Source organism: Ammodytes marinus (genome assembly GCF_949987685.1).
Source record: "Ammodytes marinus genome assembly, chromosome: 17".
NCBI lineage: Eukaryota > Metazoa > Chordata > Actinopteri > Uranoscopiformes > Ammodytidae > Ammodytes > Ammodytes marinus.
This window is the reverse complement of record NC_137221.1, coordinates 16,730,836-16,755,661: the sequence shown is the minus strand read 5'-3', so window position 1 is coordinate 16,755,661 and position 24,826 is coordinate 16,730,836. Positions and strand designations below refer to the sequence as shown.

At 42.7% G+C, this 24,826-nt stretch overlaps 1 protein-coding gene across 1 annotated transcript in view; it reads left to right on the top strand.

The window, feature by feature from the left end:
* adgrb2 (adhesion G protein-coupled receptor B2) overlaps positions 1-24,826 on the top strand; it is a gene marked incomplete at both ends in the record, with an annotated part of 141,111 nt that overhangs the window by 20,582 nt on the left and 95,703 nt on the right. The window contains 2 exon segments of the mRNA XM_080045755.1: positions 15,512-15,595; positions 17,587-17,775. Coding sequence (XP_079901881.1) covers positions 15,512-15,595; positions 17,587-17,775 — 273 coding nt within the window.

Sequence of the window (24,826 nt, the reverse complement as noted above, 5' to 3'; positions counted from 1 at the left end):
GACAGGTTATCAATCAAATGGTTTGAGATGTGCTTTGATTTAAAGTGGTTTGCTGAAATTCTAGATAGTTCTCCAATCAACCTTGATATTATTCAGTACTGTCTCCACTTTCATCTCACCAATTGAAAAACAAGACGCACGAGGCTGTGGCCTTTAGAAGTGCATTGTACCAAACAAGTCTAATCTAAGGACGTGTCACAATCTTTTGCAGTTTATTTTTAAATCCAGGTTTTGGAAGTATGGACACCAGAAGGCAAGTTGAGGCAGAGATGATGGAGGTATAACCGTGGGAGGTGAGGAAAGGGCACGGGAAGTGATGATTTCTTTCAGTGGCACCTACCATTTCCACTTCCCTTTTCCAAGGAATGACTTTGCTGAGGGGGTGGCAGGAAAACAAGAGAGTGATTGAGAGGTGATGGGCTGTAGATGACGGGGAGTGGGCCAATGTAGGGTGATGGTGGCCAGGAGCCAGCCGAAGTCACGGAAGTGCGAAATCCGTGATGGAAACAGAAAGTTGTGGATGTGTAGCAAGTTTGTGCACGAGTGAAGGATAGAGACTGTGGTCGGGGTGGCAGATTCATGTCTAGAAGGGACAGAAAGTGTGATTGCTGGTTTCGTCTTGTTCTATTTTTTTAAGCCATGAAGGTGTGGGGGAAAAGGGGAATGTAAGGTTTAGTAAGACAGAAGGTATGATAAGGAAAAATAAATAAAAAATCTAGTTTTTCTCTGCTACTTAATGAACATAATTTAAAATGTTGTGTTTGTCAAAATGAATGTTCGTTCTCCGAAAGGACATCATGGGCCATATTTGATACAGCACATGGTCATGCAGTTCAGTGAGTTTGCAGATGGCTGTCACACTACAGGGGTTAGGGATTGGTCTCCCACTGGGGCATGCTATAAAGTCATAGTACCACAAGGCTGTTTTGTTCCTGAACCATGTACCTTTAGAAAGATGCTTGTGGTGTGCCTAGAGTCTCATTCCCACAGGACCACTCAATCCTAAAACATCCTGTATGTGTGTTGCTGTTTATTGTAGAGTGTCCACCAAACTCTATACTGTATACATACATTTGTTTTCTGTCAAACTAACTAACTAACTAACTATGGAACCTAAATTGGTACATGTAAATATGTGAAACTCAAGGCTCAAAATGTTATCACATTCTAAATCTCTTGCAGTTGACATATCTGCAATAATTTGCAGTAACCTGGACATAACTTTAAAAAATAAATCCTTTTTATTCTTCTGTTCTCTTGCTACACGTTTGACTTTAGTCAGAAAGCGCTCATTCACCACATCCCTGTGCTAATTCCACTGAGCAGAGGTGCACAATTAGGGGGATGGTGCACAATGGGTGAGAGCTGTTGGCACTCAACCCTATAGAAAACAATTAACCAAAATGATACTTTGAAAGTAGCTGAAGAGCCTGCTATTGCCGCAGACAAAGAGATTGATTCCTCATGGAAATGGCAGTATTATCACATTTTCACATTACAGACCATTTTTAATTGTATTGATAAAAAGGATAGCTGCAGTATTTAAAAAAAACAAGGCTTTCACAATAGAATCTTTAAGGCTTGCTCTCTCCCATCAAAACAATGATGCCATGGACGCAAAGGGGGACATGGGAGAATATAACTTATTTTGAAGAAACTAATATAATAAAATGTACAAGTTAATGTTATTGACATCTTACTACAATTTCCCCAGAGAAGAAATGCCTCATAGCACTTTTGCTGAGTGAGATATTTCACACAGTAAAACATGCACACCGTCACTGATACACATTCAAAACACGTACACATGCATACACACGTGCACACACCCACACACTCGAGTAACCATACAGAAATCCAGGACAGGGTCTTATTTTGATGATTTAAGGTGAGATCATTTAGCGAAGACATGTTGTTCTCAATCTTAGGTGCGTTAATATTCCCACGGCAATCTAATAGCTGGTATTATTACAGCATTTCTTCCCAGGAACAATACACACGTCAGATTAGCCCCGCTGACCTCCAATGCTGAAATGAACTCATGGAGCGCCCACAATGCTGCACCATTCCCCTGCTGCCTGGGTTAGCCTTATGGCCCAACTTCTCTAGTTATTTATCCAGACCTTCGTCCTGCACAACACCTTTTTCTCTTCTTGGACTAAATTGTCTGGAAGATTTGGTAGAGGGGCAGGAGAAGGAAAGAAGGAGCCGAGGGACCTCATCTCAAGAACTGATGAGCCTCTGGCAGCCCTTGAGCCTTGTAAAGGGGAGAATTGTTCGCATTATTGTGTGTGTGTGTGTGTGTGTGTGTGTGTGTGTGTGTGTGTGTGTGTGTGTGTGTGTGTGTGTGTGTGTGTGTGTGTGTGTGTGTGTGTGTGTGTGTGTGTGTGTGTGTGTGTGTGTGTGTGTGTGTGTGTGTGTGTGTGTGTGTGTGTGTGTGTGTGTGTGTGTGTGTGTGTGTGTGTGTGTGTGTGTGTGTGTGTGTGTGTGTGTGTGTGTGTGTGTGTGTGTGTGTGTGTGTGTGTGTGTGTGTGTGTGTGTGTGTGTGTGTGTGTGTGTGTGTTACTGCACACTGAGAAGGAGTATTTTGCTCTTGGTCAAGGCCTTACTCCTGTCTCTGCATTGTATTTGTTTCCTGGGAGACGCATCGAAAAGGAGAAGGTTAATGATATGACATGAGGTGGGTTTTCCCATCCACTGTTATGTTATTATTTAGCATCATTGCTTTGTGCATTAAAATACATCTGATTGGAGATGCCCTTAAGAAAAATAAAACTTGAAATATTGTGGAAATGTAGGGATTTAAGACTCAGTGAATAAACCATGAGCATGTCCCAAAAGCCATCGTAAATAGTAAAAAGTTTTGCAGGACTGTTGCATTAGCTTCAGTCAAATATACTCAGGTCTACCTTATAAACTGGCAACTGAGTTTAGGCTTAGGCTTATAAAATGTCTTTTTAGGCGGATCGGCTTTCAAATTCATGCTGAAATCACGTTTCTGCTCTCGTAAGATCCTGTGATTGGTGTTTTATTTATTGAATTTTACACCACCATTGAAGCCCTCCATGTTCCCATTAGAAGCCGCTGAGATCCATAAGCTTTCACACCAGTGCAAACAAACTGAACCAAACCATAGAAAACACCAGAATGTACAGTATGTGAACTGCATCAAATAAAGTGCCCTAAGAAAACAACATCACATATCTGACCAGACATATGTCATAGCATCTTTCATAACTTGACAGTTTTCTTTTTTTTTTTTCTTTTAAATAAAAACACATTTCGGTCAGTATCCAGAAAGTGTTGAGCTTTGATAGGTGTCTGCAGTGTCTATCAAGAATTCTTGTGTCCATTTCTCTCTCCCCCTGTCAGTCTCTCTGTCACTTGCCTCTGGTTATGTGTCAGAGTTACTTCTACATTGAGAGCAGTGCCTTCTTTTATACCAGCGCATAAACCTTATAGGAGCTCAAAGTTACGAGTGCAGTTTTACAGGATGCGCTCGTCTGCAAGGTGTTGTGAAATTCCTCCTTCTATAAGACCAGGGGGGAAAACAAGTCCCCATAGGCCAGCACCAGAGTCACATGTGTTGATGCCAGAAATGAATACTCCCTGCCAAAAAACATGAGAGTTATTAGGGGATAAGGGTCTCCGTGATTAATGCTCCACATCACAGTAAAACGTTGACCTTACCTAGAAGGCACATCACACATTACAATGCGCAAGAGGCTCCAAAGTGAACCCAAAACAAGAGAGCTGTTTTCAGCGAGTGGAATTGGGTTAAATTGGGTGAAATCCTTGAGTCTTTTGGCTTAGCAAACATGAATGATGAATGCTAATGAATAGCACTTGATCACCCATGTCTACCTGCCTGATTAAAAGTGAAGTGGAGAAGGTTTTCGGAAAATAACTATGTAATGTCGTCAATCAAAAGCCCCTGCCTGGTGATGTGGATTGAACCGCTCAAGACATTCTGTACAGAACTTCCAACTTGAATTTAAATTGATCCTAGTCGTGATCCTTTTAAGTCCCTTGGATAAGGAGTTCCTAATATTGATACCCCTGAACAGAGACAGCTGCCTCCCTAAAGGAAGTGCAGTCAGAGACACTTTTGCCAATGAACTGGGCATGTAAAGCAGATGGCTGGACACCCAACAACCGAAACGTGATACACTTTCCGATACTTATGTACAGGCCCTTACGGCACTTTATATATATATACTGTATAACATTTAACCAAATTCACAATGTTTCCTTAACCTTGACCAAGTTTAATAGAGCTAAACATGTCTCCATCGCTGAAATACCATATGTACTTGTTTCCTCTGCACAAGTCATCAAGGTAATTCTCCACAGGCAAGGGATGGATAACATGTGGGTGGATAAGAGTGTGTTTGTACAATGGAGCATATGCCTTTTACGTGAGTATGTAGTCACGGTTGTGTATTGTGTTGATGGGTACATACATCGAGCAAATTGATGCATACTGTTCTGCAGAAGCTAATGTATTAAGGCCTTGCCTAGGAAATGAGAGACATTAAAGCGGCTATGAGTAACTTCCCTCATGTTTCCTCTGATAATCATAAATTACCTTTAACAGCAAACGAGACCATCAGTGCAAAGAAATACATTTTTATATAGTTTTTATTACTGCTTTTGGTCTGGTCGCACACCCAGTCTGATTTTCGGTTCGCTCGTGCAGGCTCTATGGTCACATATCCGTATTTGTCGCAGATTTCAGTGTGGCGCTGCAACGCGATTTGAGAAGCCTATCCCTCCAGGTGAGGGAAGGGGAGCGGGAGCCTTGTTTGAGACAGTTATTTGTCGTCATAATGACTGATAACGGTGCTGAACCATCAAAGAAAAAAAAGAGAATACGATGAAGAAAAGCTAAAAGGGAGAGTGATATAGGCTACGGGCGGGACGAGGGCGTTGCCAAGCAACGTGTATACAATTTCACGAGAGCGAAACTAGACTGCAGTGTTTACTCCTAAATGAATGAGTGGTTGGTACTAACACAACGTTTGCTTTGCTTCACCATCATCAGATAACCATTATCTGAAATAGTCATTATTTACATCAACAACACAAACACATTACCTCATCGTGATCCATACTAACTGCCGTCTCTCGTTCATTCGCTTTCTGTGAGGACACGTAATATTTCAGCTTCGTGGGAGAGAGTAGTTAGGTGACGCTGCTGCATCAACTCATTGCAATCAGGTCAAAGGGGACGCCAACGTGCCATGTTACTCGTAGTGGCTTTAACGGAGAAATAACAGGCTCAAGTGAAGGGCTGTATCTAAAGACGAGTACATAATCATCATTCTGGAACAAACCAGAACGCACTGTAACTGAAGAGTTCAAAATAAACCCAGACAACAGACAAGTAAAACAGAAAACAGTGTACGTTAGGAGCCGTGTCACACTGTATACCAACATTGGAGAACTATTCAGATCTTTTTAATTTTCTTGCAAAACCATGTTCGGAAAATACCAGTGCTGTTGTCTAATATATCTAAGTTTTAAAAGCCAAACAAGAAATTATTCTGCAGAAAAAATTGTCTTTGTCAGTGTTTATGAAGTTAGTTTAATCCACAGCAGGACATCATATTCAATTTGATAAAGAATTATTGCTAGCTGTCCGATAAGAACCAATTACCTCTAAATACTCATCTATTGATAAACACAGACAAACAGTCCTCTCAACAGCTTTGTGACAATTAATTGAATCGCCTCCAGCTAATCAAGGGCGGTTAAAAATTGCTTTCCTAAAATCACGAAGTAAGAGGATTTATCTGAAACTGTCAAATCTTCAACTTGCGTACACGAGGTGAGAGCTGGCGTGGGATTTGAGCGTACCCTACGCTTACGTCCAAATTGATACATGCCGAGGTTTGCGTTGAAATGTGCGTACACCCACTTGTCTGGTCTACGCACGGTTGATAAATGAGGCCCATTGTCTTTCTTTTGATGAATCGGGAGAGGGGTTATAAGTGCCTGTCTGTGTCACCAAGTCGTTCAGCTACATCTCTTTTTCTTTCTTTTAGGTGTCTGGTATTTCATGTGTCCCTGTCATCTAATCTAAAATAAAATAAAAACAGTGAAAAGGTGGCATTGATTCACCTCTCTAGTATACTGGAGCAATACGTCGCTACTGCTAAGCCAAACTCAGAATGGCTCTGACTGTTTGTGTGGGAGCACAAGTGGTCCATGTGCATTGAGCGTGCATTGCCCCCAAAGATTGCCCACCCGTCCTACTGCGCTGACCCTTCCCTCTGATGAAAGGTAGTTGAAAGAGTGGGGGTAAGTGGTGTGCGAGTGCTTGTTTAAGAGGGGCTGAGGGCTAGAGTCAGCATCTGAGTATCATTTCCTACCCCCCCCCCCCCCCCCCCCCGTGCTACCAATGTCTGGCTATATCTTAGACCCTTCTCATGCTACTATGTTATGATCCATGAAAAACAACCTGTGCTCTGGCGTACAGCTTTAGCCTGCGAGCTACTGTATGTGCCCATGCAATTTAATTTGTGTGTGTGTGTGTGTGTGTGTAGCCTTACTTGCACGAGTTCATCTCAGTGTGTGAGCAGATGTGGCTAATTTGCCGAGGCAATCATAGATAGCGCACAGTTCTCTTCTTAGCAGGGTGCACAGGCTGCTTTTGTTGTTGATTACCAGGTAGAGGAATCAATGCCTTGCGTGTATGAACATGCATGGCCACCACCAGCATGTGTCCCATACACGCTAGATGCAAATACTTTAGACACACACAAACAAAGGCCATATTTAAAAGGCCCGAACAACTATTTGTGTTGCTATATCAGTGTTGCAGAAAGAAACACATCTGAAAACCAATCAAGGGACAAACTGTAAAATACTGCAACAGAGGAGGAAGACAGCAAATGATAGCAATAACAATAGCCTATAAAGAAAGAACCAATTTAATACAAAGTTGAACAGATGAACATATATTGAAATAAGCGGATAAAGTTACCCAAAAAATAAGCAAAGAAGAAAAAAAGCAAGCAGAAAGGAAACTAGTAGAGTACTGCTGGAGTCATAGCAACAGCAAAGCCGCACTGCCCTTCGCAACAGCTGAGAACAGCCGTGTCACGTCTCCATTCACCTCAACTTCAGAGTGGACACTGATTTATAACCTTCCTCCCTCCCTCCCTCTGCAAGCCTCCACCCTCACCCACGTCCCCTTCCGTTTGTCCACGGCATCAGAATGGCGGTGTTGCCATGGCAACTATGGCCACTGCACTGGCAAATGTGCGCTGAAAATGAATCCTTTTTGCGTGTTTGTGTCATGTACACACACACATACACACACATCATTGTTGTCATGTGTAAAAAATGCCAACTTCCATTAGGTAGTTATTTTTAGGGGGATATTTTCGGCAGACATATATCAGAGCGAGAGGAGCAGGAAACGATGACAGCGGAGAGAGAGATGGAGAGAGAGATAGGCTACAGAGAGAGATGGAGAGAGAGATAGGCTACAGAGAGAGAGACACCATGTGATAAAGATTGTAGGCAGCACTGTCAGGTCATGATTGGATTCATGATTTAGTACTTTTGTCTTAAATCCGTGTGAATGATCTCAAGTGCTTTACAGGCGGTAAAATTCTTCCAAGCTTGGGCTAAAAGAACGGCAAAAGAGCAAGTTAAATAACACCAGTGTTGCTTTAACTTCCTCCAAAACTTATATTTTACTACAACAAACAATGGAACACTATTCTTAAACCTGGGCAGCGTGAGCTTGTGTTTAGCAGCATGGAGATGGGAATGTTGGCCTATTGGTCAGTCCACCACTTTGGTCCCAAACTAAAATATATCTTAACAACTCTCAGAAAGATGGCCAGGAAATAGTGTGCAGACTTTCATGGTTCCCTACCCTTTACTCTCCACTTAAAATCAGTAGCTTTTTGGGTTTTTTTGGTCAAACCTTTCTAATACATATTGGATTGATTGTCGTGGAATTTGGTGCTGACATACAAGAGTGGTGATGGATATGTAAAGTATGTCCTAAGGACGTTGGTGATCCCCCTGACCTTTCTTCTAGCACTACCACTTAATACACATTTGTGGTTTTGAATGAGATGTCTCACTGCTTATTGAATGGATTTGGTATGTTCCCCTCAGGACAAATTGTATTAACTGGGGTGACGTCTGCCATCTAGCACCAACCACCGGGTCAAAAGTTGAATTTGTCCAGTACAATGCTCCAGCTTAAATTCATGTTTTGCGTTCACGCTTTCACACTTTGTATAGTTTGGTGACGCTAGTTTTAAGATGGATGTTCTAAAGACATTCATCAGCGACTTAATCGGCTTTGTTTAAACAAGAAAGTATTTTTGTTGGACGATCAGTAAATCATATGCCGGTTACGTGAAAGGGCTGGTGGGTGTACCAACCCTCCTCCTCCTGCTGCCTGCTCTGGGTGAAACTGACAAGATGTCACTGATGAATTAAAACTGACTTCACCATGGTGGAAAATGTGTCGGACTACAGAGCTGTGGGAATAATTGGGCCGTGGAATTAAGGGCAGTCCCCCCTGCCCTGCATTAATGGGAATGATTGTAAGCCTTTCTTTTCTTCTAAATACAGCAGCTGGATCCAAGTAATTGCACTCAGAATAGATAAAATGGTCTGCTGGAATTTAATTATTTCATTAGTTGCCGTTGAACACAGTTCCCTGCCAGATTCAGATGTCTACATCATGGGGCACAAGGCTTTCACCCAGGACACTGTTGTATCTTTCTTTGATTAATGCGTGTCAGAGAGGGGCAGAGATACAGAGTGCACCAACATTGGCTTTACAACGAGTTCACCAGGGGGCTCAAGCTTATCTCACATGGATCTATTAACACGTGCATTTATCCAACATTGTAAACAGGGCTATATCAGCCCATTGTACATGCACTATTCAGATATTCCTGGGCCAAACATGCCAAAGCATGGGTGTAATTGTGTGTAACTGATAAGACCAGCGCAGTGTAGTAATCCTGCTTGCCCTGCTTTGAATGACTTATTCTTCTGGCTCTCCTTGCATCGATTGCTCTTTGATAGTAGCGCCGTAGCTTTGGTCGGAATCCACTGGACCGCAAATTCATCTAAATTCTCCTCTTGTTGTGTAAAGGCCAGGACACACCGGTCCGACTACCCGAAAATGGAGACTGCCGATTCAGGCAGCTCCAGTCTTCCCGTCGCGGCCCAAAAAGTGCCAAGAACACACCGAGCCGACTGCTGACTTTCCGCACGCTCTGCGCTTGCGTGGGACGTAATGTCTCCATATCAGCAGGCGGCGCTAATCTGTATTGCGGCCCAAAAGAATACGGAAGCCGGAAATGATGGGAAAGCTCTCTAGACCATAAACATAGATATAAATACGTATTTATATTTATGGACCATACAGAGCACCATTTTTAGCAAAGAGTGTTGAGCATGGTGTCGAGCAGTCAACAAGGGTTGATGCATGTGAGTACTCGCTGAACGAAACACATTAAAACAATGGCTAGCTGTTGTTAGCTGTTTGTGCTACCCGCCTCACTTCCGGGCTTCACTGATTCGCTAGCCCTCCACCAATCAAATTGCTCCAACTGAAAGACTGCCCGCAGCCCGACAACATCTACGACGACCTATTTCACGGTCCCCGCCCCCTCCAGACTCTCCTACGGCGATTATCGGGCCGGTGTGTTCGGGCTTTAACTGAGAGAAAGAGATGCTGAGGTAGAAGACAGCGTGTGTGCGTGTGTGTGCGTGTGTGTGCGTGTGTGTGCGCGTTGGGGGGGGGGGGGGGGGGGGAATGGAGGGCAGAAGGGTAAACCAAATGAGCAGTTTGGGAGTTGGAAGATTTGAAAATATCTAATAAAAGAGAGAACAACGGTGGGGAAAACGGCAATCTGAGTTTGAGAGTCAGAGTGAAATGAAACAAAGACAATTTGACAGTTTGGAAGTATACCGGGGCTTTTGTTGATCGGTGTGTATTTATGTGAGTGAGTGTGTGTGTAGGTGTGAAATAAAAAACAGCAGTCAGCCTGTGGGGCTGAGAAAACTAGATTCTGAATCCATTTTGAAGGCACACAAATGACCTTGAGGCCCCCATAGTCACGGCTGTGCACCAACCTGATTCCACTTCTCTCTTCATAACTGCTGCTGGGAGAGAAAGAGGTGAGAGCGGATTGAGGGAGAGAGAGCGAGATGGAGTGGCTATGTCTGTCCAGTAGCTTATAAAAAGTCCATTATATTGCGCTTCTATCAGTTGGCTTCTCCCAAATGGACCCTGGAGTAAATGGACAGCACCAGAGAGCCATAAGCTCAGATTTGATATACGGCTGCTAGCTGCGTGTGTGTGTGTGTGTGTGTGTGTGTGTGTGTGTGTGTGTGTGTGTGTGTGTGTGTGTGTGTGTGTGTGTGTGTGTGTGTGTGATTATACGTGTTTAGGGTGTATGCATTCAATCATACACGCTGCACTGAAAGAGCTCAACAGCGGACAATTCCATGCCACTGTTTTTTGTGCGTGCTATTTACTTAACGCAGCTGTTTTACCATATTACCATATGTGCTCCCCTGCCACACAAACACACACACACACACACACACACATACATACAGTCATCCCAGCAGGCTTAAATCCCGGCTCAGTCTGACAAAGGAGCCTGTGGCTCTAACTGGCTCTGCCCCAATCCCTTTCCCCAGCCTGCCGCTTTGTACAGGCTCAAAACCGCTTTACTGAATGACGTTTATTTATCAGGCATATTTACTTCCTATTGTGCAGGTGTGTGTGTGTCGCTCTGATTCTGTGTGTGTGTGTGTCTGTGTGTCTGTCTGTCTGTCTGTCTGTACAACATCAAGTCATTTTATAGCTGTGGTGTCAGTGCTTGTGAGTTTAGATGTTCAATATGCTGTGCTCAGGCTTGCTCATTGCATTGACTTGAGGAAGCCGAGTAGAGCCTGTGCCCGCTGAGTGATAGCGCTCAGCAGGCTGTGAATGGGACTTTGTTCTTCGACAAGCTACTTTGTCAATTGTTTGCTTGTTGTGGAAGTAGAGAACAAATGGCCTCGAACTGTTGTGCTGTTTCTTGGCTGCAATTACGGAACATTTACCAGTTGAACTGTCATTTATTTTAAACATGTTATATAACATGTAATTTAGCAAACGCTGTACTTGTATCGTATCTTTCATGAACCTATTCCTCGTTTATTTTAGCAACAAGGAATAGGATGAAACAAATAATTTCAGCAAAGGAAAATGTCAAACATCATCATTGTATGTGCATTATGATGAGATGATGTTAACAGAGGCCTTAGCCAACTCCAAAACAACTAGCTTAGACTCATTTCCCTTTAACTCTGTGCCAATCACATGTACAATAAGTCACGCAAATCAGGTAGCTGGAATAACTGTCGGGCTTAACTATTTAAGTAAATGTCCCTGCACTTACCAGTCGGTTTTATCCTTCACTTTCTAACCGACAAACAAACATCTCCAAATACTGCCATACAATAACATAGGCCTACTTGTAACTTTTAACATGTCACCCAGCCCACTACAAGGGTTGTGGCTAAAATGGCCTCGATACGATTGTGTATAGCATGTCACTGGGAAAGTCAGAAGTTTCCTTGCTTGTTATTGAGCACCCATGCATATCAACCCCTTCCTACCAGACCAATCGCAAGATTATACCGACCTTGATTTGCTCTTCTAGAGGGAGTAAGCGAAATGGGTTGACAAGAAAAGGGATGGGCTGTCCACATTCAGTTTAATTTCTCTTCTTTCAACATGGAGTTATCTCTCTTTCTCTCTCTCTCTGTCTCTCTCTCTCTCTCTCTCTTCAATAGCCTGTAAGAGGGGGCAGGCCGGTTCAGCGCAGTCTTTGTTCGCAGACCCTGACATGTAATTTGAAAGCCCCTTCTCGTTTCCGACGTATAACATATTGATGAGGACCTATCGCTTCATATTTTGTAATGGACCGCGCGCACTGCTGCAATCTCACACGGGGGGAGGGGGGAGGATATCTTTTTTCATTTGTCAAGGGGGGGGAAGATTCTCAAACATGGTCTTTTCACATCACTGACACTTCTGTTGCGCGACACCAAAAGCATGGGCGCCCGCTGACACAAGTGGAATTTCATATCTACCAACCTCTGCACCCCGACTCAATCATAGGGGATTATCGACCCCCTTCCCCGCGATTGGCAACTAGTGATGGAAAATGAGATTCCCCTGGAGATGACAAAGATGAAATGGGTGGATGGATGGGGAAAGGTATAGCGATGAAAAGAGAGACAGGGGTTTCAAGATGATGTGATGAAGTGTGTGATGTAGCCATTAAAGGTGCAGTCCAGAACATTAAGCAATATCTAGGGTGGAGGGTTTGTAAAAGGTCACTATGCTCTCGAGGGGTTTTATCCATATCGATCCTTCCTTTTTCGATTGTGCCCGATTCTGCGCCAGTGTCCGTCTTAATCATCTTCTGTTCCGTTGAACCTAACGGGGGGAGAGAGAGAGAGAGACAGAGAGGGAGAGAGAGAGAGGAAGAGAGAGGAAGAGAGAGAGAGAGAGAGAGAGTGAGTGAGTGACAGAGAGAGAGAGAGAGAGAAACAGAGACAGAGAGAGAGAGACACAGAGAGAGAGAGAGACACAGAGAGAGAGAGACACAGAGAGACAGAGAGAGAGAGTAAAGTAGTCCTGGTCATTTGATTGTGAGACATTACTCCTCTCTGTCCATGCTTCACTGACCTCTATGTCACAGAAGCACCGGCGTATAAGACTAAACGCCCACACACACAATGCGTCTACAAAATGTTCCGACTTCTGCCAGAAGATGAAATCGGAAACTCGCGGATCGGTACAGGCAACTCATCTGTCACTCGCTGAAAAATAAATCTAAAGTTTTTTTTTCTGAAAGGTTTAAAAAGTGCAACTCAGAAACTTTGATGTTATATATTGAGAAAGTCGAGAAGTATCTTATTGTTTCATTGGATTATCTAGGTAAGAAATGGATCCTGCAGTATAGTCCCACAGGCCTTGAACCTACCAAACTCACTCGGACTGGTGATATCAGCAGCACAATGTCTGTATCACGTATAGCTTTGTCTGTGAAACCTGTTGGCAGATATGAACAGCAGGAGTATTCTATAAGGGCAATGACAAATCCACAAGGCACAGTGATTTCTACCATATTGTTATATATGTTCAAACAATGGCTGTTTCTTTTAACAAGAGAAAAAGGCTTTGAGGACTATCCCCATACATGTACATACATAGTCATATAAACATTGTCTTTTGGAATTAACACTATGTTACTAGTGAAAGGTGGTAGTAAACTGGGCATACCATCAGGAGAAGATTATGAAGATTACTTTTAAATACAACCCTTACGATTTTACAAAACATACATTTAAAAAAAATAACTTTCCCTCGAACCATAGCTCCATGCATTGCACACATATGTGATTGGACAATTGCTTTTCAGCAAGGTGGTTAACAAGTGTTCATGGATGAAAAGTTAAACCCAAATGAATTGGTTAGTAAAATGATGAGCAGTGTTATTGTGGCAATGATGAAAATAAATTATATGAAGATTGCAACTGCAAGGCACAACTATCTATGACCGCTGATATCATGGCACAAGGGTTAATGTTTTTCATGCAAAATATTACTGTAAAAAACCTGCAGCTAAGCAAGTGGGCGGCTGTGCTCTGCGCTGACCTGGGTATGGCTGACGCAAACATTCAAAATCCAAGGCCTGTTGGCATGTGCATCTTTGCCCTCGCTTTGATGCTCACATTGCATTATCATTTTCTACGCAATGAGGCGAAATTGAAATATGTGTATTGTAATTTTCTAAAATAGTTAATGGTAATGGAGCGCTGTTGCTCCATTTGCTAATTCCAATGTTCATTTTGGATCAAAGCAAAACTACTTGTAGCTACCCACACAAATGCTCACAATAGTTAATTATTTCACCCAGGGCTGTAGCCAGTTGCAGATATCGTCTTAGCACACACACACACACACACGCACACACACACACACACACACACACCCCACACACACACACACACACACACACACACACACACACACACACACACACACACACACACACACACACACACACACACACACACACACACACACACACACACACACACACACACACACAAAATTATATAATTCCTCTGGTAAAATGATGTACTTTGTCCTTTAACCACAAGTGTTCCTGCTGAGAACAAAACACAAAACCAGAGAATGGGAGGGAGAGAGCTATAGGCAGTATGAATGAAAGTGTGAAAGCTAGAGGATAAATAAACAATTCCTTTTGTATTCTATGACAAAGAGGTTGTTTTTATTTCTGAAAAACCGCAAATTAGAAGACAGGCGGCAATAGGCATTTGAGCAATCATGATAGAGCGTCAGCACACTTCCAACACACCTGCGCGTGAGTGTGTGTGTGTGTGTGTGTGTGTGTGTGTGTAAAAGTGTGTGTGTGTCTATCTGTCTGTGTGTGCTTGCATGTTTGTTCTCTTCCACGGGTCACCCCCTTGATAGAAGCTAATGCAAGCAAATTTCAGTGTCAATCACTTTGTGCACTCCGTAATCAAATACTCACACACATTCGCATTCCGTGTGTGGATAGCATACCACAGCTACCTCCCGCATGTCTCCGTTTTGTTGCGTGAGTGCAACATCTGCAAGAAATCCCGCCGGGCAAGAAGAACCCAAGTGAAAAAGATCCGCTAAATCAAAGATTTTTTCCCTTTGCCGAGGGAGTTGATTACGTCTTGTGTTGCTGAGACTAAGCCTACAAATCCATTTGCAAAGATCAGAACAGACTGCACTTGTGCCTCTGTGTGCTTCGCAGCAATTGAGATAAAACTGTCTGAGATATTTTGCATTACTTCACTTTCTCCTTAGAATTCTCTCCAGGCATTTGCAGTGTTTCCACAAATGCTCTTCATTTACATGAAGTGTTCCATTTCTAAGATACATTGACATTCAGGCTTCTTTTTTTAATGAATAATTGCTGTGCTGAATCATGAATGCTATCAAATTGAATTTCAACATGTATATATTTTGTTGACATCTCATATAAGCTAATTAACCACCATTAATCTGAACTGGCTTCCCCCCTTAGATTTTCTGAGATTATATTGCATATACGTCACATTCTGTTATCTGTTCTCTGCACGATGTGTTCTTTAACATTTCTAGTAGGAGAAAGCCAAAGGAGATGAAGGCGTTTTTATATTCATTTTGCCAGAGTCGTGTTTTGGATGTACTAAAGAATCGTGCCTTTTAAAAAAAATTATAATCATTTTGGCTGAATTATAATCACTTACTATAGCGTTCGCCCTCTCTTTATTGTATGGCACAGTTACATGTAGTGAACAAAACTGCCCATACATTTGCCAGTGTTTGCTTAATCTTCACACACTTCACTCATGTGCCAAAAAATGCAATACATTATTTAAATATATTAAATATATGTCTCTCTGTCTTTTCCAGACCCGTATGACGATGACGATCTCAAGGTGAAGACCCAAAGACCACGCTCAGCTGACCAGCCAGGTGTGTTTCAGGCACAAACAGGTGAGTATGTAGGCTATGTATGTGTCCACATGCCGGAAAATCAAAAGCAGCCAACCTGACCTTTTAAAAGTATGTAAAAAAAAAAATACGGAGTTCACCATGAATATTTATAATACATTTATACCTTCTTAAGCCTGGCAGCGGCTTCAGAGCAGCTGCCACAATTTACCATCCAGGTGTGTGGACATGTAAAAGAATGAACCTATGCGAGTGAGTGAATTCAAAATCTTACATAATTGATAAGAAAGGGGAAACGGAAATATTAAATTATTCACAATATGATACATGAACATATTAGGAATGTCATGTAGGCCTAGTGTATAAGCAGAGGGATCAGCCTTGTACATACGTGACATTACGCGGTGGCTGCCATACGCACACTAGAATAGGTCACATACTGATTTGAGCTTGCACGCACACGCACACACACATACATTCTTACACATGTGTTTCCATATTCACATATACCAGTGTTTGGAAGAGGGAGTCGCGGTACCCACCGCGAGGGAAACCCCTGGCTCTTTCTCCTTGTCCCTCTCCTCTGTTCTCTCTCCCCCCCTCCTTTTACTTTCTACCCATTCTTCCATTCCTCCCGGCGTGTGTGATGAGCTTAAGCCCTGACTCACGGCACGTTAATGAAGATGTAATGCGATTAACGGACATGCAATTAATTTGATTTCCTTCTTGGCCATGTGACGACGCCTCCCATCAAAAGGACACCACCACGCTCATGAACTATTTAGGGGGGGGGGGGGAAAGAAGCAGAATTATTATTATTTTTTTTTTTATCTCCGTGTTTCAAGGGCGGGACTCTTAGGGAGCAATGAGTCACTTTTCCACAGCTGCCCTAGGGAACTTAAAATCACCCACAAACATGTCTGAACACCCTATAATTGGGTGCTTATACAGACCGGCAAGCAGATACACACACAGATGCTTGTTTACTGCCACTTATTAAGATCTAAAGCCGCCCGTGTTCGGCTTAAAGCTGTGAGAAGAACGCATGTGTTTGCCATATAGTTGCACTTAAAATGCATTTTCTCCCCCTCATGAATATTCAAATTGAGGTTGTATTCACATTAAGAGGCTTAAATCAATTAAGAACGCGTGCAAATGAAGGTGTCCATATAGCTTGCAGGAATTATCATATCATTCTGTATTGATATTGCATCACAGGCAAGGCCATGTGGAAATTCAAATAAAACAGTACAAGTAAAGCATAATTTATGCTCAACTACCATCGATCTCAGGCTCTCTTTAATGTCTAAATATCTCTCATCAAAGGGGGAAAAAAACACAAGATGATCCTTTTAAGTATAGATAGTGTTTTTCTTTACTGTATCCGCAAATCGCTTTCATCATCTGTCGACGGTCCCCGGCTTTCCTCTTGACAGTTGTATGGATTATGACTTTGTTTGTCTTTTTCCACTGCGGTAGTATTTGCGAGGGTGTCACATTCACCCAAGGGAGTCTTCATTTTAGTTCAGTAAACAAAAGGGCAAAGGAAAAAAAAAACAACAACCTGAGGATCGCTTACAGGAATCAATAAAGCCAACACGTTTTGATGCTTTCCGTTCTGGGTAAAAAGAAAAATGGAAGTGAAAATGTACCTAGGAAGTGTCACACATGTCCAATAACAGAAGCTGTAACTCTGGCTGCTTTCGTTGTGGCTTTATATACTGCATGATTCCCACGCTGCAGCAGTATACAGTATGTATTACAATTACACAGATGACATTTGGCAGTTAGCACATGAGCTACGTATTGGTATAAATTGCCCTTGTATTTACTGTTAATCATAAAGATAGATAAACTAGTGCTACCCATCACATCAACCATTATTTTCATTTACTATAACATTTAAAGCCAGAATGCTGCGAGCAACGTCCAACTAGCAATGGCCCCCCCTCCCTCTCTTGACCCTTTGTGTTTACCCCCCGTGACCTGTATAAAACATCAGCGTGGCATTAACCTCTCTCTGTCTATCTCAGGTGACCCCGCAGCAGAGGAGTGGTCGCAGTGGAGTGTGTGTTCTCTGACGTGCGGTCAAGGCTGGCAGGTGAGGACGCGCTCGTGTGTGTCCTCCCCCTACGGTACACTGTGCAGCGGTGCCCTGCGGGAAACGCGCATGTGCAACAACACCGCTCCCTGTCCGGGTGAAACCGGCATCATAGGCTCAGGTAAACATAAGCTCAGGTAAATGTGTGTACCGGAATTATTCAGCATTGCCTGAATTCATTTGAAAACTGACTGGTCAATGCTGCTATCTCTTTCACAGCAAGAATAACAAAGGAGTTTAATATTTTATACTGTGGGTGTGTTTGATGCCAACGCAGAATATGCTATGACTTTGAAGTGATTGACGGGTGACCACTCCAGGTGGTGCTTGCCTCCCCCAAAGTGCATGCTGGGAAAATATGCCCCCTGGCCATTGCGACCCCTTTTATTTAGTGGGGATTGAAAGGTCGACAGAATACCAGTATTTACGACTGTTGCAAAATACAGTATTTTGCCATTCCCTTTTGAGAACATGATGTAGTGCTGTTTTTTTTTAAATGTCAAATGCGATGCTACGCAGCTTACTGTGCAGCGTTGGCTGTCTGCTCAGCACCTCACTCACCCATGCACCAATTACTTGACTATTTACAACGTGTTAAGAAAAGCTGTATACCCGACACAAATAATTACAGTGTGAGGCTCTGTCACTTCTGGGAAAGGTAGGCATTACTCGCACAAACATGCGTGCGCACGCACACACACACACACACACACACACACACACACACACACACACACATCACACATCACACAGATCACACACATCACATGGGATCTACTCAGCCAAAACGTAATCTACCTGTGGTGTGGCAGAAAATAACCTACAGAACGAGAATGTCATTTTGTCACTTCAATTCACTCTATCGGCCAGATGAGAGAGGAAGAGAGAACAAGAGAGAGAGAGGTAGAAAGAGAGACAGAGCGAGAGAGAGAGAGGTAGAAAGAGATAGAGAGGGACGTTCATGACACCTGGGCTCAATGTCAGCAAAGTATTATTAGACTTGCCACAGCTCAGAAGTTCATCTTCCCTGGCTGCTCTATCTTTAGCTCTCTTGCCGCTCTTCAACTTTTCTTTTAAGCAATTTTATCATTTCCCTTTTGGTGTCTGTATCAATATCCACCTATGTCTACATACAGATACTGTCCAGAGCTGCAGTATATTGAACCAGTCCAACACTAAATATCTTGCGCGTACGTACATGCTCTGTCGATCAGGGTGCACTTATATTTGACCGTGTCTAGTTGCTACAGAAAGGCCGAAGCAAGATGAGAAGCACCTCATCAATCTTTCTTCAGAAACACATAATACACAATCAAGTCAGATCAGGTTACCGAGGGGAATATATACCGCTCATCCCGAATAATGCCAGTTTTTTGCTGTGGTTTGATTGCAGATGTATGTAGGTCTTAAACTGAATAAATTGTGAAGTACAACTCTGCCTGTCCTGCTCTCGGATGATTGTGGTGATTGCAATTGACGTGACAGTGTAAGGCATCTGTATGGTAATAGGTGGAGATTCATCTGCAGCCCATTTGAATCCCTTGTTCTGCTATATGGATTTTCATCTTTTCTTAAAACTTTCCATTGTGAGAATGCTAAATCAATACAAATAAGATCACAGACTGGCATTATAGTCTAACCCCCCCCCCGCCGGCCCCTATAGACCAATAGCATGGACATTGTGGAAAATGTTTTACCTGCTAAGAAAATAGTGCATTCCTGTCACGTTTGCATAAGGCAAGAGCTCCCTGACACCTGAGGTATTGGCATGTTACGGTTGGGCTTTGTGAAATAGATGAACTAGCACGTTTTGGTGCTATTTGGCATTCCAATGGTGCCGGCCTCTCAGAAGTAGAATCAAGTCTGAGTCAGATATGATATCAGACCATCTCCTCGAAACCAACAACAGAAACAGGGAAGTGTTCTCTAATCTCCTGGCTCCCTGACAATGCATCGATTGGGGACTACTGACCCTGGGCCTGTAAAAGGAACTTATTATCAAAAAAGAAGCCAGTATTGTCCCTTTGACTGCCAGAGAGAATACAAGCATGGCCCTTCTCTGTTCTGTTTGGCAGAAAGTAGGGGTATTGTCTCTAGGCTATACCCTCTCTGAACCCAATGATACCTCAGTGAGTGCATCACAGGACAATGGCACCGATGTCCTCCATACGCAGACATTGGGAGGGCAGACTGTTAAATTAAAACTCTGGGGCCTATTGCTTCTTCTTCTGTGGAGAACAGATAACTCAAAGCAAAAAGTGCATGGGCCACTACTATCTACTGTTAAATGTCAGTGTCACAACATGGGGTGAAGTGATTTGGCTTTAGAGTTGATAGAGGCCTATTATGGGACAAGGCCATTTCCCTTCTTGTAGTTTAAGAGTAACTGGATGAGGAATGTTTATAGGACGTGGGTCCTATAGGTTTGTGAAGACTCCTCCTGGTTAGTTAAGCACAGAACTGCATGTATGTGAGCATAGAAGCTAGAGTTGTAGCACACAGCAACTATTTTACATTTATTTCTGTACGTCTGCGAATGAGTTACGCAAGTTTGCCTGAATAATTTGATGTTCAACACGCCATTAATACATTTTTAGCACACGTGCCTTTACACATCTGAGTGAGGATTCACTCTGTGTTTACCGATGCGTCTCAGCAGCACCACCCAACCAAATCAAATAAGGAAAAAAATGACGGGGAGATGAAAAAAAAGGAAGAGAGAGAGTGAGAGGAACATTTTCCTTCCCTGTCGCTGCATATGCTAATCTTGTTTTTATGCAAATGGCCCCCGACGCGATTTGTATGTCTAAGTGCCTCATTTTCCATTCAGTGTCGATATTAATATCCTCAGCCGCCGCTTTGATGGAATATTGGTTGCTGTGTTATGTTCCGTTTATTATTTCATTCCTCCCCCCGCCCCCCCCTCCACACACACACACACACTCCTCTGATGTTTCCTGACGTGGCCCTGGAGGGGTAAAAGGGCCACCCCAGGGAATCGCCTGAAATGTGGATCGCAACAAATTCAAAGTAGAGTCGGGAATGTGGGGGCGGCTGCAGCAAATACACATACAAGGGTTCAATGGACTTCATTTGATTGACTTTTCTGAATTTTTTTATTTTTTTACTTTGACTTAATTTGGGGTATACAGTCATTCACACTTGTTTGATTTTCTAATCTCTTTGCCGCGCCGACCAAAGCCCTGTGTACACCCCAGGTCGGATGGGGAATCAAAAACAAACATATACTGTAGTACGGTAGACATAGGCAGGCACACACACGCACGCACACACACACACACACACACACACACACACACACACACACCAGGACTGCAATAACTTCAATTTAAATTCAGTCACTAACATCACAATTTTGTACCTCAAATACTATACAAATTGACACTGAACATTCTAACGTAACACTCTGAATTTCAATTACCTTGCCCATAGGCCTTCTCTTAAAAATGAAATGCTCCAAAATTCAACAACGCCAGTCTGGTCTCAGTTTTTCCGAGTAAATTGAGCATACTTACACAGGCACAGCTCATGCATACAATCATGAGCCTTGCCTTTAAAAAATCGGCTGTATGGAACACGACGGCCAAGTCTCACCGACTTCCGGATTTTATCTGACAGATCTGCAAGTGAAATGTTTTTTGAAGGAACAGCCTCCTCTGTTTCATCTGCCTTTACTCACAACCACACTCATCAAATGTGTAAGTGAACGCAAGCTTTCACAGTTTTCTCCCAACAGTATCCTGAGGTGAGGAGAATACAGTCTGCATACTTAATATGGTAGATGGGGATTTAAATTACACATTCAGGTCTTCTAAACAATCGAAAATGGTGCTCCGACGCCTCTGCTCTGCATTGTGGTCCGTCTGTACCATCTCAAGTAGAGATGTCAATGCCACGTATCTGATATTTTTGTCAGACGAAGTGACCTAGTATATCAATGGCCAAGACCCTCAGTCCACTCTGACTTGCTGTATATTATACAGTAGGGACAGTCTCGCACAGAATGGCATTGCCTACGTTTTTACCTCGCTTACTCAAAATACAAACATCAAAATGCACACAGGTGTCAGTGAGCACAAGCTTTCACGGTTTCTCCAACAGTATCCCGAGGTGAGGAGAATGCAGTCTGCATACTTAATATGGTAGATGGGGATTGCCATACACTTCTCTTGCGCTTTTTACCATTCACTCCATTTGTTTGTGCAGGATTTAGGAGTTAGGAGTATCAGTGTGAGTCTATGTGGATACAGCTCCAGGCCCGTGTGTGTGTGTGTGTGTGTGTGTGTGTGTGTGTGTGTGTGTGTGTGTGTGTATGTGTGTGTGTGTGTGTGTGTGTGTGTGGAACATCAGAGAAAAGTAGCTTAGACAGAAAACCAATGAAGTGAAAATGGTCTTTTTTTTCCCCCCCTCTCGTTTTTTCATGGGTTAAAGTCCTAAATTAAGGTGATACAGATAATCAATTTTAAGTAACGGTCTGGCTCTTTGACAAAGCAAACTAGGCAGTAATTGGTCTGGCAAATTAACTTTTTTCTATTTAAATATGCGCTGAAGTATATGGCGTTCATGCCCCAAAGCGCACAAAGTACTAACCCTCAGTTCTGTTCTATTTAGCTACTGCTCATTTGCCATAGATTCAGTGACATTTAAAACATGGTGTGGAACAATGGTGCATTATGAATACAGTATGTCTGGGACAGTGCGTAGTCAAACGCTGCCAACACCACGCTTCCAGTAACCATTCAAGCACAAAACTGTGGGGTGCATGCGAGAATGCAGTCATGAAACAATGGCAGTCTCGTGCACATGGCAAATTTTATACACACACACACACTCACACATACATAGTTTTAAATAATGAAGCCATGCTGTGCTGTATGACCCCAGATTAAATTGCTGCAAATGATGGTAACCCTTAAGATCAGTATGATGCATGTGTCTAATTAAAGAGAAAGTACATGCATATGTATAGCGCATTTTAAAAAGCCAGAAATAAGTAATTACACATTGATATCTTCATTTTAATAATAACTAATAATAAGACGTAGAGAATTCATGCATCCTCATTACACATAATCTTGTTCTGTGTGTTGCTGTGAATTTAATGTGTGTGTGTGTGTGTGTGTGTGTGTGTGTGTGTGTGTGTGTGTGTGTGTGTGTTTTTGTGCATATTTTAAATAAAGATAGGGTAGGAATGGACATTTAATGTTCTTTTATCTGAGCTTACATGCATTTGAATCAGAAGCCCGGTTAAGTCCTTGTGCGTCCTTTCACTATCTTTTTTACATTTTTTCCGCTGCATAGTTATACTCTACAGCAGTAGCCTACCTCTCACAAAGCTGAATTTCTGGAGTTCACAAACTTGATATTTTCTTTTGACCGAGTGTTCCATCACCGATCATCAGTCACTTTGAGTTTAAGGCACTGATCAGTTTGTTCACTTCATACTTTTTCTTCTTTTTCCCCCTTTTCCGCTTGCAGCTGTAAACATGCTCTTTTTTCTACCTCCCTCTGAGACTGCAGCCCTGGTGGCAATAAAGAATCCCCTTTAATGTTCACAGTTGAACTAAAAGACCATGCTGTATTATGTAAATGCATGTTGTTGTAAAGATAGGCATCACATGTTATACCATACCATGTCCCCGTGCTGCTTTGTTTACGACTGGAAATAACACTGGATGCTGTATTATTTAGTGGCCCTCGAATGGGTGCTGTTGAACAATCCTAATTCCTCTATCTGAAGATATTTTCATATTGTATTTTGCTCTTTAATTTGCTTATCTGTGTGTACTCGCCCTCCCCCCCCCCCCCCCACCTCCTCTCCAATTCATGTTTTTTTTCTTTTAGTGTGTCTTAGTCCCAAAGCTGCTCCAAGCTTGATTTTCTTGGCAAATTGATTGGATTTGTGCAGTCAGATATTCCGGCTTCACTGGTACTGAGCTTGATAGCTGGAGTTTCGATTTGTATGAATAAGTAATGTTGTAACGGCAAACCATGTAGTAGTCAAAAAGAAATGAAAAAATATATCAAAACTATAGGCTGACATTTTTCATGTATAGCATTTCTCTATTCGGCATTTGATTTACTTTTTGACTGTTCTGCAGTGGCGGCTCGCCCAAAGAAGGCGATAGGGCGACGCCCTCCTTGAGCCATATCAGCAAAAAACAAAAATATAATAATGAATAATAATGATGTTTTTTTTTTTTTTGTATTAATAATCATAATTTATGATTTCAATACAGTTTTTACCTGCATCTAAGTCTGAATATCATTGTACAATCAGCGTCTGTGCTCTGTACCGTCACTCTGGGGCGATGTCGGGCTGGTTGAAAATCGCCCCCAGCGCTCTCATAGACATCAATGTAAAACTTTTTTTTTTCAAACTGCAGGCTTCGCAATACAATCTCTATGGGTTCCGGGGGTGCTCGCCCTAACGTGTTGTCGTCATACGTACAGTAAACAATAAACCAATTACAGTGACTGATACAGTCACATGTCCAGTATGCAGCCCAGAGCGGTCACATTCAAGACCAACACAACTTTATATCAACTCAGGCTAGGCTGGCAAGCTACTTACTTGATCGGACTCGGACTAGGTCTTTCCCAGACAAAATGTAACCATCAAGCAAGTATCTACCAAGATGGATTGGGGGATCGTATAAACGCGGATTTTCACGGGGCTCGTTTGAACGGCTAACGAGGCTAGCAGGATGCTAATGCGCTAACGCTCTGTCCTGCTGCCGCTGCATGATGATTATGGACGGTATACTGGCTTTTTATCCATCCTGATGGCAGCACAGAGACCGCATGGATAACTTTGGGTGTCACCCCTATGTATCATCTCTCAGAAAAGGTAAAACAAACATTAAACTTCAATCTGCATATACGAGCCAGCGCCGTTCAACAGCTATTCGGCTGTTGAACGGCGATCAGCTGTTGATCGTCGTTTAGCTGACAGCTGCTTTCACCGTCCGACATAAACCCGCCTACCAAGTGCTGTAGACAGTAGTAACCCAAACCAATGTGATGATTAGCACTGTTAATGTTGCACATGCTATGCCAGCATCCATTTTGGTCTCCTAACTTTTAAAGGAAGCCTATCTGAGGAGCACACTGGTAGATGACAAGTTATCTGTGATGGCCACAGCCGGATA